The sequence below is a fragment of the Mastigoproctus giganteus genome, chromosome 2 (genome assembly GCF_048544385.1).
Source record: "Mastigoproctus giganteus isolate SK-2022 chromosome 2, ASM4854438v1, whole genome shotgun sequence".
Lineage (NCBI taxonomy): Eukaryota > Metazoa > Arthropoda > Arachnida > Uropygi > Thelyphonidae > Mastigoproctus > Mastigoproctus giganteus.
In genome coordinates, this window is record NC_143576.1 from 231,074,304 (window position 1) to 231,092,392 (window position 18,089).

Genomic DNA, 18,089 nt, shown 5'->3' on the forward strand with positions numbered 1-18,089 from the left:
GAAGTTTTTTCTGATTTATTTTCTGCTTTATTAGTTTAAATTGACATATTAACTTATTTCTAGAGTAGCTTTATATTCCTATTTACGGTACTTAAAGTTAAAGTAACTTAGATAGAGATTTGTAGGTATTACTTAGTATCGGAAAGGGTATCAAATCCACGTGATTACCGTTCATAAACAGCCGCCATTGTTACGTGAAAATTAATCAGTAAAAGCTATTAATCTTGTCGAACTTCATTGGCAATTAAATTGTACTTTTAACTATACATATAACCACTTAGGTTACGGAACATAAATAATTAGTAAAAATAAATAATTAATACATAACTTGATACGGAAGTTATATAAAGGAATTTCGTAGATAACACTCGTTACTGAAACGCGATACAGCATATCCGGAATTCGATAGCATTAGCTTTGTATAGTATAGTGCATAATATAATATTGTCAATTAATCACTAGATCTATTAATCTTGTTAAACTTCATTGTCAATTAAATTGTACTTTTAACTATATATATATATATAACGACTTAGAGTACAAACGTAACAAATAATTAATACATACTTGATACGGAAGTTATATAAAGGGAACTCGTAGATAACACTCGATACTGAAAAATAAATATAGCGTTATAACTGTGTTAAGATACAAGTTTAAGATTTTAATTTTGTTCTGAAATTGTAATTTTATTGACATTTAAATCGAAATCATGACTCTGACCAGAGCAGCAAAGCAAAAGGCTCAAGCTAATGGGAGTGCTGTGACTCAGGGGAGAACTGAGGGGGGCAGTTGCCCTCTGAATCACAGCCTTTTAAGATGCACTGTTTGCTTGATGTTTGCGAAGCAATCGGGTACGGGACATGATACTGCCATGGGGGATGTCTTTGTGTGTGCACGATGCAAGGAGTGCAAGGAAATTAGGCGACAACTCGGCATTGTTATGGGCCTATATGAGACCTTGAAGGACAGGGTGGATGCCCTCGAAGGAAATAAATTGAGGGACCCATCAAGCTCTCAGCTGCCCACATCAACGCCAGAGCTTGCACTTGGTCATCTTGCAACACAGAGGCAGCCCCCAAGGCAGAATGCGCTGGTCCCACAGGAATTAGTAGTTGTTGGTGACTCTATTGTCAGGGAAACGGGGAACATGCTTTGTAAAAAAGATAGGTGGAACAGGACCAGGGTATGTCTGCCAGGGGCAAAGGTTGATGACGTTGTAGAGCAGATATCATCTTTTAAGGGCACAAAAGGTGATATAGTTGTACACGTTGGCACTAATGATATTAAGAGTAGGAGACCAGCGGAATTACTTAACAAGTACAGGTCACTGTTGAAAAAAAGCCGTGAAGTAGGGTTGAATTTGAAAGTGTCTGCAATTCTGCCAGGACACGATAGGAGGGAGTATATGATGAGAGCCTTGTCGACCAATTCGGCCCTGGAAAGATTGTGCAAGGCTCAAGGGGTAGAATTTTTTTCAGCCTGGAATGTACTTGTTAACAGGAGAGATTGCTTCTACAGGGATGGGATACACTTAAATAGAAAGGGTGCAAGAATATTTGCTGATGCTATCGAGGCAGTGTTAGGTGGGTCGGAAAACTGCTAGCTTGGGGGGGAGACAAAGACTAATGGATTAACAGTAGCCACTGGCAGAGGTGAAAGAGATTCTTGCACTGCTTCTATTGGAATGAGCAGAAGCCTGAAAAACAAGATGCAGGATATTTCAGAGACTGCTGGAAGTCATTGCGGTACATGTAAACACATGGGTTGTGTTAGGGTAGCTAAGAATAGAAACAGGTGCATGTATACTTGCGTGTACACCAATGCTAGGAGTTTAGTAAATAAATTTGATGAATTTGAGGTATTGCTCAAAACATCAAAGGCAGATATTGTTGGGATATCAGAGACGTGGTGTCACACAGATATAAGGAATGCAGAACTGGAATTTGGGGAGTACAATGTGTATAGAAAGGATAGACAGGACAGGAGGGGAGGAGGGGTTATGCTATTAGTTAAAAAACACACAAAATCCAAGGAAGTGAAGCCAGTCGACATTGATGGACAGGGCAGTGTCGAGTCAGTTTGGTGTGACATAAGCATAGGTAAATCAAAATTGAGAGTAGGAGTGTGCTATAGGCCTAATGACTCTGATGAGTATAATAAGATACTGTACAGGGAAATAGAATGGGCCAGTAAATCAGAGAGTCTTATAATGGGGGATTTTAATTTCCCAGATATTGACTGGAATTTGTGGGTTGGTCACTCACACACTAGCAAGGCTTTTGTGGATTTATTGGATGATTGTTTTCTACACCAGCATGTTCGGGAGGCAACTAGAGGGAGTAATACTCTTGATCTGATTATCAGTAGTGATTCTTCATGCATTAGGAATCTGCAGATAAAGGAACCACTGGGTGGCAGTGATCACAGTGTGCTGAAGTGAGATTTACTCAAGGAGGTAACTACCATCAGAGGTAAAGGGAAGGGTTTTTGCTTTCATAAAGGCGACTATGATGGTCTGAGACAGTATTTAAATTCTATACAGTGGGACCAACTGATGATGTTACCAACAGCAAATTCAAAATGGGAAACATTCAAGGAACTAATCTTGGAAGCTACCAGGCTTTACATACCAACCAAGAAATATTGTTCAAGGTTCAGGCATAAATGGTTGTCAGATGAACTAATGAGACATATGGCAGAGAAGAAAAATGCATGGGATACATACAAATTAATGGGTGACATGGAAGCCTATGATAGATATAAGTTGGTCTGTAACCAAGTCACAAAGGAGATTAGGCAGGCAAAGGCAGATTATGAGAAATCCTTGGCAAAGGATGCAAAGAAAAACAGAAAAGAGTTCTTTACCTATTTAAACTCAAGAAGGAAAGGGATGAATCAGATTGGTCCACTGGATGTTGATGGTTCAACAGTTGAGGATCCAGCTCAGGTGGCTAACAATCTAAACGAGTATTTTGCATCTACATTCACACATGAGGAGTTATTCAGGAAGGGGAATGTCGTAGGTGAAGTAAACATTGGCAGTGAGCTAGATGATTTTCTAATAACTGAGAGGAAAGTGGAGGAGAAATTGTTGAGGATAAACAAAAAAGGCACCTGGGGTGGATGGGATCTATCCAGTTATATTAAAGGAGGCAGCAAAGGAAGTAAGCAAACCCCTAGCCATAATTATGAGAGCTTCTTTGGACTCAGGGGAGGTGCCCATGGACTGGAGATGTGCAAATGTAACCCCAATTCACAAAGGAGGATCAAAGGCTGACACAAGTAATTATAGACCTGTTAGTTTAACTTCGGTTCCAGGAAAATTAATGGAGGCACTGGTTAAAGAAGCACTGCAGGATCATCTGGACAAGAATTCAGTTATAGCTCAGACACAGCATGGTTTTGTTAAGGGCAGGTCTTGTCTGACCAATTTGATTGGATACTATGATGTAGTCACAAAAGAACTGGATGCAGGGAATAACTTTGATATTATATATTTGGATCTTAGAAAGGCTTTTGATACTGTTGCGCATGGAAGACTGCTGCACAAATTGGAGAAGTGTGGCATTGGAGGCAAATTGCTGCTATGGATAAAGGGATGGTTGAGTGGCAGAAGACAGAGAGTGGTAATCAATGGACACTGCTCAACGTGGACTAATGTTATTAGTGGAGTTCCTCAGGGTTCAGTGTTGGGTCCATTGTTGTTTTCTGTATTTATAAATGATATTGATGATGGTGTATCAGGCTTAATATCCAAGTTTGCAGACGATACCAAGGTTGGCAGGGTTGTTAAGGACACTACTGATACTGTGCTGCTGCAACAGGATCTGGAAAGGTTGAGCAGATGGGCTGAGAGGTGGCAAATGAAGTTTAACATTGACAAATGAAAGTACATATGGGAAACAGTAACCCCAGATCAATGTATCAACTCTGTGGTACTACGCTGACAGTGGTAGAGAATGAAAAGGACCTGGGGTTAATTGTGCAGGCATATATGAAGTTCTCTGAGCAGTGCAGATGAGCTGCAAGAGTAGCTCATGGTGTCTTGTCAATGATATACAGGAATTTTTCTGACAGGGATGTGATTATTCCCTTGTATAAGGCATTGGTCAGGCCACACCTTGAGTACTGTATACAGGTCTGGAGGCCTCATTTCAAGAAGGATGTAGAGCTGCTGGAACGAGTACAGAGAAGGGCAACAAGATTAGTGAATGGAACAAAGGGTTGCTCTTACGAAGAAAGGCTTAAGTTTTGCAAATTACAGAGCCTGGAGACTAGGCATCGGCGAGGTGATCTGATAGAGGTGTATAAGGCTTTGAATGGCTTGAGCATGCTCAATGCCGATGGGATTCTTCCTCTTGCTCAGAATAATCACTTGAGAGGGCATAAATTCAAATTGAGGAAGGACGGATGTCGGATAGATGTGCGGAAATTTGCCTTTAGCCAGCGGGCAGTTGGTTTGTGGAATAGACTCCCATCGCTTGTTGTTGAAGTTGATAGCCTAAACAAATTTAAGGCTCAGCTGGACATGTATTTCGAACGAACGGAGGGGTGAAATGGGAGTAGTGGTTGTTTTTTTTTTTTTTTTTGCCTGATGCTGAATAAGCTTGCTTTCTTGCATCATATGCCTCTACTAATGCTGTCCTTGGTGCAACAAAGAAATAGAAGTATCTATTATAATTATATTGGTGTTAATTTTAGTATTCCTTCAATATGGTTTTCACTTTAGATCTATAGAATTGTAGGAGGATATTGCAACTCCATAGTTGAAATCAAATAAAATTCATGTGCTATACTGCATTTAGTTTCAATCATGGGTTCTGGATGAAAGATTCACTTTCATGTTCAGCTTGACTGTTTGACATACATTTGCTAATAGAACCCCCCCCCCTCGTACTCTGATGACAAGCCAACATAATAAACACACTAAATAACATAACATTAAAAAAACATACACTGACTGCTGAATACTTTGCTGTTTCTTGTATTCTGTCTTATCTTGTGAACTCCTCTGACCAAACGGTTGTCCCAGAGTATAAACAGAAAATTTATTTATTTTAAATAAACTTTAAAAATTAAAAAAAGTGAGAAGCTCAGCAGGCAAATATAAACTGTAGAAATATGTGAAGTAGTGTTTCCATGCATTTATTTCTTTTCTGTCCTGCAAAAAAGACAAGGGTTTTTAACATTTTTGATGTGAAAACATCTTTGGTGGCACCCACTTAATTTCAGTCCGACAATCAGTGTTTGGCCCTTTGGAAAAAGTGTGAAATTGGAAATGATGCAAATTACATCATTTCCTAAATGAAGCTAACTGGCGTGAGCATAAAATGTTACATCGTTCATAACTTTGGTTCTAGCTGTTCAATTTTAAAACTTTTTTTAAATAAGTAACAACATACACCCCTGTTGAGAGAATGTTTATTTGAAAAGTAGCATTATACGGCAACTCATTAAAGAGAGTTGGCTCTGAGTAAGAGATTGTGCTCCTGCAATAAAGTACTTCTTTTAAATTTTTAACAAGTCCTTATTGAAGGCTAGAATAATGGGGTAAATTCTTTTATTCTGCATATTTCCACAGCAATAATTTTTCTATATGAAGTGTCTTCATACTGAAAAATTGTTTCTATATGAAGATATAAATTATCTGTAAAATGTATATACAGAAAGAAAGATGAATAGGTTGTAAAATAGATTGTTTCTTTGTAATAATCACTACTTTCATAAGAAAGTAATGATTGCAAAATTTTTTTATAATCAGAATTATTATCAGGATTCTTGTTTATACTTCGGCATGACCACTAGGTCAGTGGAGTTTACAATCAATCAATACAAATGGTAATCGTATTTAGTAGGCTCGATCCCTGGTCCACTCAAAGAGTGTGTGCTACTGCACTCACGCTCCTGACCACTCTGCTACGTCAGGCCTAATTCTTATTTTAAGTCTTTCCTCATATGTTGAGAGCATACATTTTTTTTATCCTTCTACATAAATGTGATATAGTTGTATAATGTTTCAATCTCCTCCCCCCTTTAGTGTTTGCATTTACCTTAGGTTAATCACAGACTACAAAGTTGTATATTAAAGAGAGACATACTGCAGACCACATTCATTGTACAACACTGTGCCTTTATTCATATGGTTTAATTGAATTTATATTTAAAAAGTTTATACCATTAATATTTACATGTTACGTAGTCTTGACAATATTCTTAAGAAGGAAGCTTACGCTAAATACCCACAACTCTATATACAGCAAAAAAAAATTCATTTCAAATGTATATCCTGTTTACAGATGATGGTCGTTTACTATATATACTATGGTAATACTAGTGTGTAACATTGTTCTTAACAATTTAAGAACTTCTGTTACGTAAAAAAAAAATTAACACAGACATGGATTTGAATTAAATATAGCAGAAAAATCTTGAGCAAAGTTGTAGTTGCCTTTTTCTGTATACACTTACTTCAAGTAACATTTTTTGTTTGTATTTCTACAAACTTAGAGATCATGTGGGGTATATCCCACTGTTCTGATATGTCTCCAAAACATACCAACATATAAACATATCATTTAAAAGGTCTTTCACTGTTTGGTAAGGAAAATGGTGGTGGGGTAACCATTTTAAAAAAATCAAGGCAGAAAGTAGCATATCCAAATAGCATCCCAGCTGATGAATAGAGGATGAAGAAATATACACACAGTAATGACCCACCTATCCAAAATATTTGGGGAAAGATATCCTTCAGTCTTCTGCTGTTTATTTGAAAAGACAAGGAGCTTTAAGCTGGATATATGAAGAAAAGGTATCTTCTCACACTCTAGAAATAAATATCACTTATCAAACATTTTAGGAATACTACCAACTGGCAAACAGTAGGTGCCATCATTTTTGGAAGAACCATGCATTTATTTGAATGTGAAAATCTTAACTTGTTTCCCACAATTCTAAATATCAGCCAGAGTAGCTTAAAAAATGAAATAGGAAAAATTTTCCTCAAGGTTTTTGTGGGTCTTGCCACAAAAGGAAGACAATCATTAATGAACTTGCAAAGAATATTACAGTAAGTGTTGAGTACTATCATCAGAACAGTATTTTATAACTTTTATACTATCTAAAATACTGAAGTTGGCAGTGAGGCAACAACATGTAATTTCTCAAAAAGAATATTTTAAATTATACAGACAAGTTTACTGTGTGATAACTGTGAAGAATAGGACAGAAAAATGGAAACTTGTACTGTTATATTCAGCCATTTCAGTTTTCAACTTTATCATCTCGTGAGCATTTGTAGGTTGCAGAGACGAGTAGGCTAGTTCCACGCCACTCCAGTGTTTCACTAAAGATAAATGCTTTTTAAAAAAAGATGGAATTCTTAATTTACATGTAAATTTTCTGTGCGACCATATATATCCTTGTATACTGTCAATGCCCTTCTAATGATGCCACTGCAGCTTGGGAAGACCCAAAAGTTTAGAAAAGTAGAATTGTTATTCTTTTAACTTGTGCGATGACATAGCCATCAAAAGTAAGCATAAACAGTGGCAGTCATGCTTATATATAACATAGGATACAGGCAGAGTTTAGTGATTCTCCATATTACATTATCACCTTTCCAAGTATAATGCAACATAAAAAGGACTTAAAAAAAAAAAAAACTTGCATTATTGCACTATTTCCTTTTTATAAGTTCTACAGTAAAACAATTAACAAATTACTGTCTGTATTGCTACATGGTGCTGCTGTTAATATTATGTCAAGACTCCTCACTTTTTTCTGTTGTGACTTATTTTCAAGTGTTGCTAAAAGTTGTTTCTTATGAAGATGGACATATCAGCTTAAATGATAAATCTATCCTTTTTCCGTATTATAAAGAAAAAAAAAAAGGAAAGACATTATGAGATCTTAAAATAATACTTGGTCTAATTCTATAACACAAATGTTGAGTTGTAACAGGTATCATTTTGCATCAGAAAGTCTAATAAACGTGGAAAATGTGACTTCTGTTCTGGTGTTTCACTTTTACTATGCTCCATCCTTTTAGCTGTGCACATTGGGATAATGTTTTAGGGATCAACTTTCAGTTTACATACCTTAGTATGGAGGACAGTGGAGTACATCATGTTTCAGAGGCCATGAAATGCAATATTCTGTCTTCCAACTTCCACAATTTTTTGGTCACATATCTGCAGTACTCAGTAATATGCACTCACTGCCATGATCTCGTTATTGAATATTCCACCAAGGCAATGTAAATATATCTTACTACAACAACAACAATGTGTGATTCAACTGTCTGTAAAAAGTATTACATTTGGTGAGTCTAACAGGTACTTTTGCATTCTACACCATGGGATGCACACATACAAGCTTTACAAGGACCACTGAGAACATCAACGTGCTGGTTGACAGTGTAGTATTTTCCATAAATATTGCAACCTACAGAAATTAAGAAAACACTTATCAAAAGCTAGTTAAACATAAAAGTTCAATGATAAAACTTTTACACTTACTTGCCTAAAAATTAGACACCTTTATTCAGTATCTGGCAGCACCACCTTTTGCCCAAATTACAGATTACAAAAAAATTGTTCCTAAAACCATTCAGGTAGAAGTTTTGCACAGTTGCATTGTCTGTAAAAAAAATCCATTGTAATCCAGGTAAAAATGAAATACCGCAGGTGAAGTTGGTGCAATATGACAGAAAGTAGGCACTTGACCTAACAGTATGAGTGTACCCAGTCTGTATCAACAGGACATACCCCATTACTGTGATACCACTTCCAGCTGCTTGAGCAGTGGACACAAGACAATCTTGATGTGTCGCTTCATGATGTTCACACCACATATTCACTCTACCATTGTTGGAAAAAGTAAATCAAGACCCATCAGACCATACGATCTTTTTTGCCTTGATATTGGTGGTACCACTCACTTCAGTCAAATCTTTGATTTTTTTACAGAAAGAGTTGGTGTAGTAGTAGTAGTGGCATGTGATGCAAGAAAGCAAGTGTATGAGCTTATGCAGCATCAGCCAAAAAAAAAAAAATCACACCATTTGCTCCAAATGCCTGTCCAGTTCCTCCTTAAATTTATTCAACCTATCAACTTCCACAACGACAGATGGAAGTTTGTTCCAGCAATTAACCACCCGCTGGCTAAAGGCAAATTTCCGCACATCTGTCCTTTCTTAATTTCAATTTATGCCCCCTTAGGTTCGTAATCTGAACAAGTGGAAGGATGCCATCAGAATTCAGCGTGCTGAATCCATTCAAGGCCTTATACACCTCAATCAGATCACCGCGCAGGTGCCTAGTCTCCAGCCACTGCAATTTGCAGAACTTAAGCCTCTCTCGATAAGAGGATCCCTTCATTCCCCTCACCAATCTTGTTGCCCTTCTCTGTACACGCTCAAATAAATCTACATCCTTCCTAAAATGAGGCCTCCAGACCTGTACGCAGTACTCAAGGCATGGCCTGACCATTGCCTTATACAGAGGGATAATCACCTCCTTGTCCCTGCTAGCAAAATTCCTATATATCATTGACAAAACCCCATGACCTGCCCTGGCAGCCTGTCTGCATTGCTCAGAAAACTTCATATCTGCCTGCACAATTACTCCCAGGTCTTTTTCATTTTCTACCACTTTAAGTGTAGTACCACACAGTTGATGCGTTTCTCTGGGGTTACTTCTACCCATATGCAGTACTTTGCATTTGTCAAGGTTAAACTTCAGTTGCCACTTCTTAGCCCATCTGCCCAAATTATCCAGATCCTGTTGCAGTAGCACACTGCCATTACTGTCATTAACAACCCTGCCAACCTTTGTATCATCTGCAAACTTCGACATTAAGCCTGATATACCTTCATCAATATCATTGATAAATATACAAAACAACAGTGGACCTAACACCGAACCCTGTGGGACCCTACTAATAACATTAGTTCAAGAAGAGCAGCACCCATTGATTACCACCCTCTGTCTTCTCCCATTTAACCATCCTTTTATCCATTGTAGCAACTTACCCTTAATACCATTCTGCTCCAATTTGTACAATAGTGTTCCATGCGCAACAGTGTCAAAAGCTTTCCTGAAATCCAAATATATGATATCAAAATTATTTTTTGCATCCAGTTCCTTTGTAACCACATCATAATATCCTATCACATTTGTCAGACAAGACTTTCCCTTAACAAACCCATGCTGTGTCTGAATTATTGCTGCAGTCTTGTCTAGATGATCCTGCAATGCATCTTTAACCAGTGAATCCATTATTTTACCCGGAACAGAAGTTAAACTAACTGGTCTGTAATTACTCGTGTCACCCTTCAATCCCCCTTTGTGAATTGGGGATACATTTGCACATCTCGAGTCCGTGGGAACCTCCCCTGAGTCCAAGGATGCTCTCATAATTATGGCTAAGGGTTTGCTTAGTTGCTTTGCCGCCTCCTTTAATATAACTGGATAGATCCCATCCACCCCAGGTGCTTTTCTTACGTTAACTTCAACAATTTCTCTTCCACTATGCTCTCAGTTATTACAAAATCATTAAGTATCCTGCTACAATTTGATAACCTTCTGTCATTTTCAAACCTTAATAATTCCTCATGTGTGAATGTAGATGCAAAATACTCATTCAGTTTGTTTGCTATTTGATCAGGATCATCAACAGTCGAACCATCGATGTCAAGTGGACCAATCTGATTCATCCCCTTCCTTTTAGAGTTTATATAAGTAAAGAAATCCTTGCTGGAAATTTTGGCTTCCATATAGACACGCTCCTGCCACAGTTGACTTTGAGATTGGTCTTTCTTTGCCTAAAATGAGTTTTTCAGTCATTTGATGCACAATTTGCTTTAAATTCTTAGTCTTTCTTGGCATACCAACTTTCTGCTGCATTCTCCATTTGTTTTCCATGCATTGTATATTTTTGAGACAATTGCTTTTGTCACACCAGTGATTTTATTTTTTTTCGATTGTGGTTCCTGCTAAATATGCTCTAACAATAACACCTTTCCATAAGTCTGGAGAATCGCCTGTCTTTCCCATGACCAGATTGATTAAGAAACCCCAGGAAAGCATATGGTATTTATCCAATACCAACGAACTTTTGATTATACCATGTGGTGAGTTACACTTGCATACAGTATGTTTAATTGTCTGTTGATGCCAATTGCAAAAGATGTCTAAATTGTTTAGGCCAGTAAGTGTATTAGACAATCAGAAAAAGTTAAGTAAAGATTACCTAAGGAATGGGAAATAAGTCTGTTAAGTAAAAAAAAAAGTATGTTAAATCAGATAAAACAATACAAGATCACCTAGTAATTTTGACAAACACAATACCTCAAGATGTAAGTAAAAAATAGCTGGACTTTTACAGGAGCATATAACTTTATTAATGAAATAATGCAAATTTGTAATATCTTGAAATGAAAAAATAATTCCAGAGTCTGGGATTGGTAGTTTGATTTTTAAACAAATGTTTGAATCATTATGAATGCTAATGTGAATGGAATTGCTGAAATATCTTTATTTTGTTCCATTTCTGATTTATTCACTTTCATCACAGCTCAGGCTGATTCAGAATTTATGCAACCCTCCCCCCCCCCAAATTGTAAGCATTAATTTATCATTGATAACTTTAACGAATTCAGTTGTGAGTGTAAACACCGTACATGATGCAAGGAAGCAAACCTTATACAGCAGCAACCAAAAAAAAACAAAAAAAACCCTTAATTTCCCCATTCATCCAATAATTTGTTCAAACTTTTCTTAAGTTTATTCAAGCTACCCTCCACAATGCTAGGTGGAAGTTTATTCTGAAACCTGATTAATCTTTTGCTAAATGCATTTTTCTGCATTTCTATTCTGTAACCATCCTTAACCAGTTTAAATTAATGCCATCTGATAAAGGGAAAGATGCCATCAGCATTTAGCTTACTTAACCCTTTTAATGTGCAATTCATTTTAAAGAACTCCAGTCTTGATTCGAATATCCTTTTGTTCTTCCAATTGACCTTATTGCTCTTCTCTGCACTTTTTGCAGCAGCTCTGTCATTATTAAAATGAAGTGTCCATACCTGTCTGTATCCAGTATTCCAGATGTAGCTTAACTATGCCTTATACAGTGTAATAATCACCTCTTTGTTCCTGCTGGCAAAGTTACTGTATATGACAGCTCAAGAGCGATTCTAGCAGCTTGTTTGTGCTGGTCAGAGAATTTCATGTTATGCAGTACCCCTAGATCTTTTTCATACTTCACCACCTTGCGTATGGCCACCCAAATGAAATGTTATTCTGGAATTACTGCTACCCAACTGCCGCATCTTGTATTTATCACTGCTGAACCAAAGTTGCCATTTTCTAACCCATCTGCTTAGTTTATTTAGATCCTTTTGAAGTAGCATGTGGCCTGACCATGTCATTAACATGGTCAGGCCGCACCTTGAGTACTGCTTACAGGTCTGGAGGCCTCATTTTAGGAAAGATGTAGAGCTGCTGGAATGAGTATAGAGAAGGGCAACGAGATTAGTGACTAGATCTGATTGAGGTGTATAAGAGCTTGAATGGTTTGAGTAAGCTCAATGCTGATGAGATGCTTCCTCTTGCTCAGATTACGCACCTGAGGGGGCATAAATTCAAATCGAGGAAAGAGCGATGAATTTCATTAGCATTAGCAGAGGCATTTGATGCAAGAAAGCAAGCTTATGCAGCATCAGCCAAAAAAAAAAAAAAAAACCCACTTCCACTTCACCCCTCTGTTCGTTCAAAATACCTGTCCAGCTGAGCCTTAAACTTATTTAGGCTATCAACCTCCACCACAAGGGATGGAAGTCTGTTCCACCAACCAACCACCCGCTGGCTAAAGGCAAATTTCCGCACGTCTATCCTACATCTGTCTTTCCTCAATTTGAATTTATGCCCTCTCAGGTGATTTTTCTGAGCTAGAGGAAGAATCCCATCAGCATTGAGCATGCTTAAACCATTCAAGGCTTTATACACCTCTATCAGATCACCTCGCTGGTGCCTAGCCTCCAGACACTGTAATTTGCAAAACTTAAGCCTTTCTTCGTAAGAGCACCCCCTTTGTTCCATTCACTAATCTTGTTGCCCTTCTCTGTACTCGTTCCAGCAGCTCTACATCCTTCTTGAAATGAGGCCTCCAGACATGTATACAGTACCCTAGGTGTGGCCTGACCATTGCCTTATACAATGGAATAATCACCTCCTTATCCCTGCTGGAAAAATTCTTGTATATCATTGACAATACTCCATGAGCTACTCTTGCAGCCCGTCTGCACTGCTCAGAGAACTTCATATCTGCCTGCACAATCACCCCCAAGTCCCTTTCATTCTCTACCACTGTCAGTGTTGTACCACAGAGTTGATACGTTGCACTGGAGTTGCTGTTTCCCCATGTGTAGTACTTTACATTTGTCAATGTTAAACTTCATTTGCCACCTCTCAGCCCATCTGCTCAACCTTTCCAGATCCTGTTGCAGCAGCATAGTGTCAGTAGTGTCCTTGACAACCCTGCCAACCTTTGTATTGTCTGCAAACTTGGACATTAAGCCCGATATACCATCATCAATATCATTTATAAATACAGAAAACAATAATGGACCCGACACTGAGCCCTGAGGGACTCCACTAATAACATCAGTCCACGATGAGCAGTGTCCATTGATTACCACCCTCTGTCTTCTCCCCCTCAACCACCCCTTTATCCATAGCAGCAATTTGCCTCCAATGTCACACTGCTCCAATTTGTGTAGCAGTCTTCCATGTGCAACAGTATCAAAAGCCTTTCTAAGATCCAAGTATATAATATCAAAGTTATTCCCTGCATCCAGTTCTTTTGTGACTGCATCATAGTATCCAATCAAGTTGGTCAGGCAAGACTTCCCCTTAACAAAACCATGCTGTGTCTGAGCTATAACTGAAGTCTTGTCTAAATGATCCTGCAGTGCTTCGTTAACCAGTGCCTCCATTAATTTTCCTGGAACAGAAGTTAAGCTCACAGGTCTATAATTACTTGTGTCAGCCTTTGATCCTCCTTTGTGAATTGGGGTCACATTTGCACATTTCCAGTCTATGGGTACCTCCCCTGAGTCCAAGGAAGCTCTCATAATTATGGCTAAGGGTTTGCTTACTTCCTTTGCTGCCTCCTTTAATATAACTGGATAGATCCCATCCACCCCGGGTGCCTTTCTTGTGTTTATCTTCAACAGTTTCTCCTCCACTTTACTCCCAGTTATTTCAAGATTCTGTAGCTTACTGCTAGAGTTGAATACACCTCTGGCATTCCCCTCGCTGAATAACTCCTCATGTGTGAATGTCGATGCAAAATATTCATTTAGTTTGTTAGCTACCTGAGCAGGATCATCAACACTTGATCCATCAATATCAAGTGGACCAATCTGATTCATCCCCTTCCTTCTAGAGTTTACATAAGTAAAGAGCTCTTTGCTGTTTTTCTTTGCATCCCTTGCCAAGGATTTCTCGTAATCTGCCTTCGCCTGCCTAACCTCCTTTGTAACTTGGTTGCATATCAACTTGTATCTATCATAGGCTTCTGTGTCACGTGTTAATTTGTATGTATCCCATGCATTTTTCTTCTCTGCCATATGCCTCATTAGTTCATCTGACATCCATTTTGGCCTAAACCTTGAACAATATTTCTTAGTTGGTATGTAAAGCCTAGTAGCTTCCAAGATAAGTTCTTTGAATGCTTCTCGTTTTGAATTTGCTGTTGGTAACATCATCAGTTGGTCCCACTGTATAGAATTTAAACTGTCTCAGTCCATCGTAGTCGCCTTTACGGAAGCAATAACCCTCCCTTTACCCCTAATGGTGGTTACCTCTTTGAGTAAATCCCACTTCAGCACACTGTGATCACTGCCACCTAGTGGTTCATTTATCTGCAGATTCTTAATGCATGAAGAATCACTGCTGATAATCAAATCAAGAGTATTACTCCCTCTAGTTGCCTCCCGAACATGCTGATGTAGAAAACAATCATCCAATAAATCCACAAAAGCCCTGCTAGTGTGTGAGTAACCAGCCCCCAAATTCCAGTAAATATCTGGGAAATTAAAATCTCCCATTATAAGACGCTCTGATTTACTGGCCCACTCTATTTCCCTGTACAGTTCCTTATTATACTCATCAGAGTCATTAGGCCTATAGCACACTCCTACTCTCAATTTTGATTTCCCAATGTTTATGTCACACCAAACTGACTCCACACTGCACTGTCCAGCGATGTCGACTGGCTTCACTTCCTTGGTTTTTATGTGTTTCTTAACTAATAGCATAACCCCTCCCCCTTTCCTATCCTGTCTATCCTTTCTGTAGACGTTTACTCCCCAAATTGCAATTCTGCATCCCTTATATCTGTGTGACACCACGTCTCTGATATCCCAACAATATCTGCCTTCGATGTTTTGAGCAATACCTCAAATTCATCAAATTTATTTACTAAACTCCTAGCATTGGTGTACACGCAAGTATACCTGCACCTGTTTCTATTCTTAACTACCCTAACACAACCCATGTGTTTACTTGTACCGCAATGGCTCCCAGCAGTCTCTGAAATACCATGCATCTTGTTTTTCAGGCTTCTGCTCATTCTAATAGAAGCAGTTCAAGAATCTCTTTCACCTCTGCCAGTGGCTACTGTCAATCTATTGGTCTTTGTCTCCCCCCAATCTAGCAGTTTTCCGACCCACCTAACACTGCCTCGATAGCATCAGCAAATATTCTTGCACCCTTTCTATTTAAGTGTATCCCATCCCTGTGGAAGCAATCTCTCCTGTTAACAAGTACAGTCCAGGCTGAAAAAAATTCTACCCCTTGAGCCTTGCACAATCTTTCCAGGGCCGAATTGATCGACAAGGCTCTCATCATATACTCCCTCCTATCGTGTCTGGGCAGAATTGCAGACACTTTCAAATTCAATCCTAATTCTCGGCTTTTGTTCAACAGTGACTTGTACTTGTTAAGTAATTCTGCCGGTCTCCTCATCACCGTGATTTTAATTTATCTCATCACCATGATCAATTCTTTCGTCTTAGTTACTTTTAATTAGTTTTTACCTTAGTTTCATGGGGGTAGTTTAATATGCTTTGAGGTCCTTTGGTTTTGATCCCAGGGTATTTCAAATCATTCATGGTGCTTTGAGTGCAAGAATTCATTAAAATTATTGTAGTCATTTAAATTTGGAGAGCAGTGTGCTGAAGTTATTCTGCAGACCAGATTGGGGTAATCTCTCTTTTATTCTTTTAAATATTGATACAATTGTAGAATTTATTGAGCTATCTATTATATTAAGTTTTGTATGTAATGAAACTCATCTTTTATAATGTGAGGTTTTTTTGTATTTTTTTTATTTTTATTTTGGAATTGTAAATAGAATGATCAGTTGACATATGTAAATACTGTCATTGTGGTTTATGGAACAGAATAATAAGGATGTACTTTTTTATAATGAAATATATATGTAAATTTTAAAAAATAAGTTTTTAAGTACCTTAAACTTAGACCCAAATTACGTGGCACAATCCTGGAATGGTGTTGCGGCACCCCTGTTGAAAACCACTTTGTTATACCATCCATATCCAGTGGACCAGTATGATTCGTCCCTTTTTCCTAGTGTTAACATATTCAAAGAATTCCTGCTTTTCTCTGCACACTAATTTTTACTTACTGTTGGCTTCTTGTCCTCTGACAGTTTATAATTATCCCATACACTTTTCTTCTCTGCCACAGTTTATTGATTCATCTGACATCCATTTTGGTCTAAATCTTGAACAATATCTCTTAATTCATATAAAATGCTTAGTGGCCCCATTGATTACCTCCCTGAACATTTGGCATTTACATTTTTTTACAAATGTCAGTTGGGCCCGTGGAAAAGGGTTTAAAAATGTCTGAGCCTATTATAATCATTTTTGTGAAAACAAAATCCCTTCTCTTTAACTGTGACAATTGTTATTTCTTTAAATAAATCTCACATCGACAGTATGATCACTGCCACCTAAGGGTGCCTTTGCTTGAAGATGCTTAGTAATGAATAAATATTCCTCTTGTTGCTTCTCAAATATTTTGCCATAGAAATAGTTATCCACTAAACTGAGAAATGTTTTGCTATTTAGTGAGCTACCAACCCACTATTTTCAGTTGATATCTGGAAAGTTAAATCTCCCATGATAATACATTCTAATTTGCTGGCCTACTCTATTTATCTGTATAGTTGTTCAAAATATATTTCAGATTCATTTGGCCTATAATTTCATCATTCCAGCATTGACTTATAACAACATCATTTGCTTTCATTTTCGTGAACTGGGGAGCTCCATTAATGTTATTAGTGAAGCCCCCCAGGTTTAGTGGGGTCTGCAAGATCTATAAATGCAGACCTTGTAGGGATATCAGACATAAGGGATGTGGAATTTGAATATGGGAAGTACAATGTGGAGATACATGATATGGGGGGGTATGCTCTTAGTTTAGAAGCATATTAAATATAAGGCAGTGCATCCAGTTGACGTGAGTAACCAGTGTAACAATGAGCCAGTTCAGTGCGATATAAGCACTGGGAAAGGAAAAATGACAGCAGGAGTACGTTATAGGCATAATGACTGTGAAGAGTATAACAAATAACTAAACAGAGAAATAAAGTGGGCCAGTAAATCAGAATGTCCAGTATTTTCAACAACTTCACGCAACATTTTCAGCAATATAGAATTTGAATAACGTGAAATTTCCATACCGCATGATCGAATTGCACAACGGGAACTAGAAACACAAAAACTCCCCTTCCCTACTGTTATGCACCAACTGACGATGATTCAAAAGTTCCCTGTTCGGACTCTTCATTCAGCAGTAAATTTTAATAGTGAAACCCATTGATGAGCATTGAGAAAGGTGCATTTTCTTCTGTGCAGTTTAATTTTAACTAGATTTTAATATCCATACCTCTTTAATTAATCTCATCCATTAACAGATAAGCAGTTGGGAGGTAAGTTCTGGTATTTTAGGCTTCTGATCTTTTTATTGTCATTTAAACCTCAAAACTAA

General features: G+C 37.9%; 1 protein-coding gene across 1 annotated transcript in view; it reads right to left on the reverse strand.

Moving 5' to 3' along the window:
- Positions 1 to 8,126: 8,126 nt before the first annotated feature.
- Positions 8,127 to 18,089, reverse strand: part of LOC150090236 (uncharacterized) — a 149,574-nt gene continuing 139,611 nt past the window's right edge. Inside the window, exon 12 of the mRNA XM_090390222.1 lies at positions 8,127 to 8,445. Within this exon, the coding sequence (XP_090246348.1) occupies positions 8,330 to 8,445 (116 nt within the window). The 3' untranslated portion in view covers positions 8,127 to 8,329. The remainder of the gene's footprint in view (positions 8,446 to 18,089) is intronic.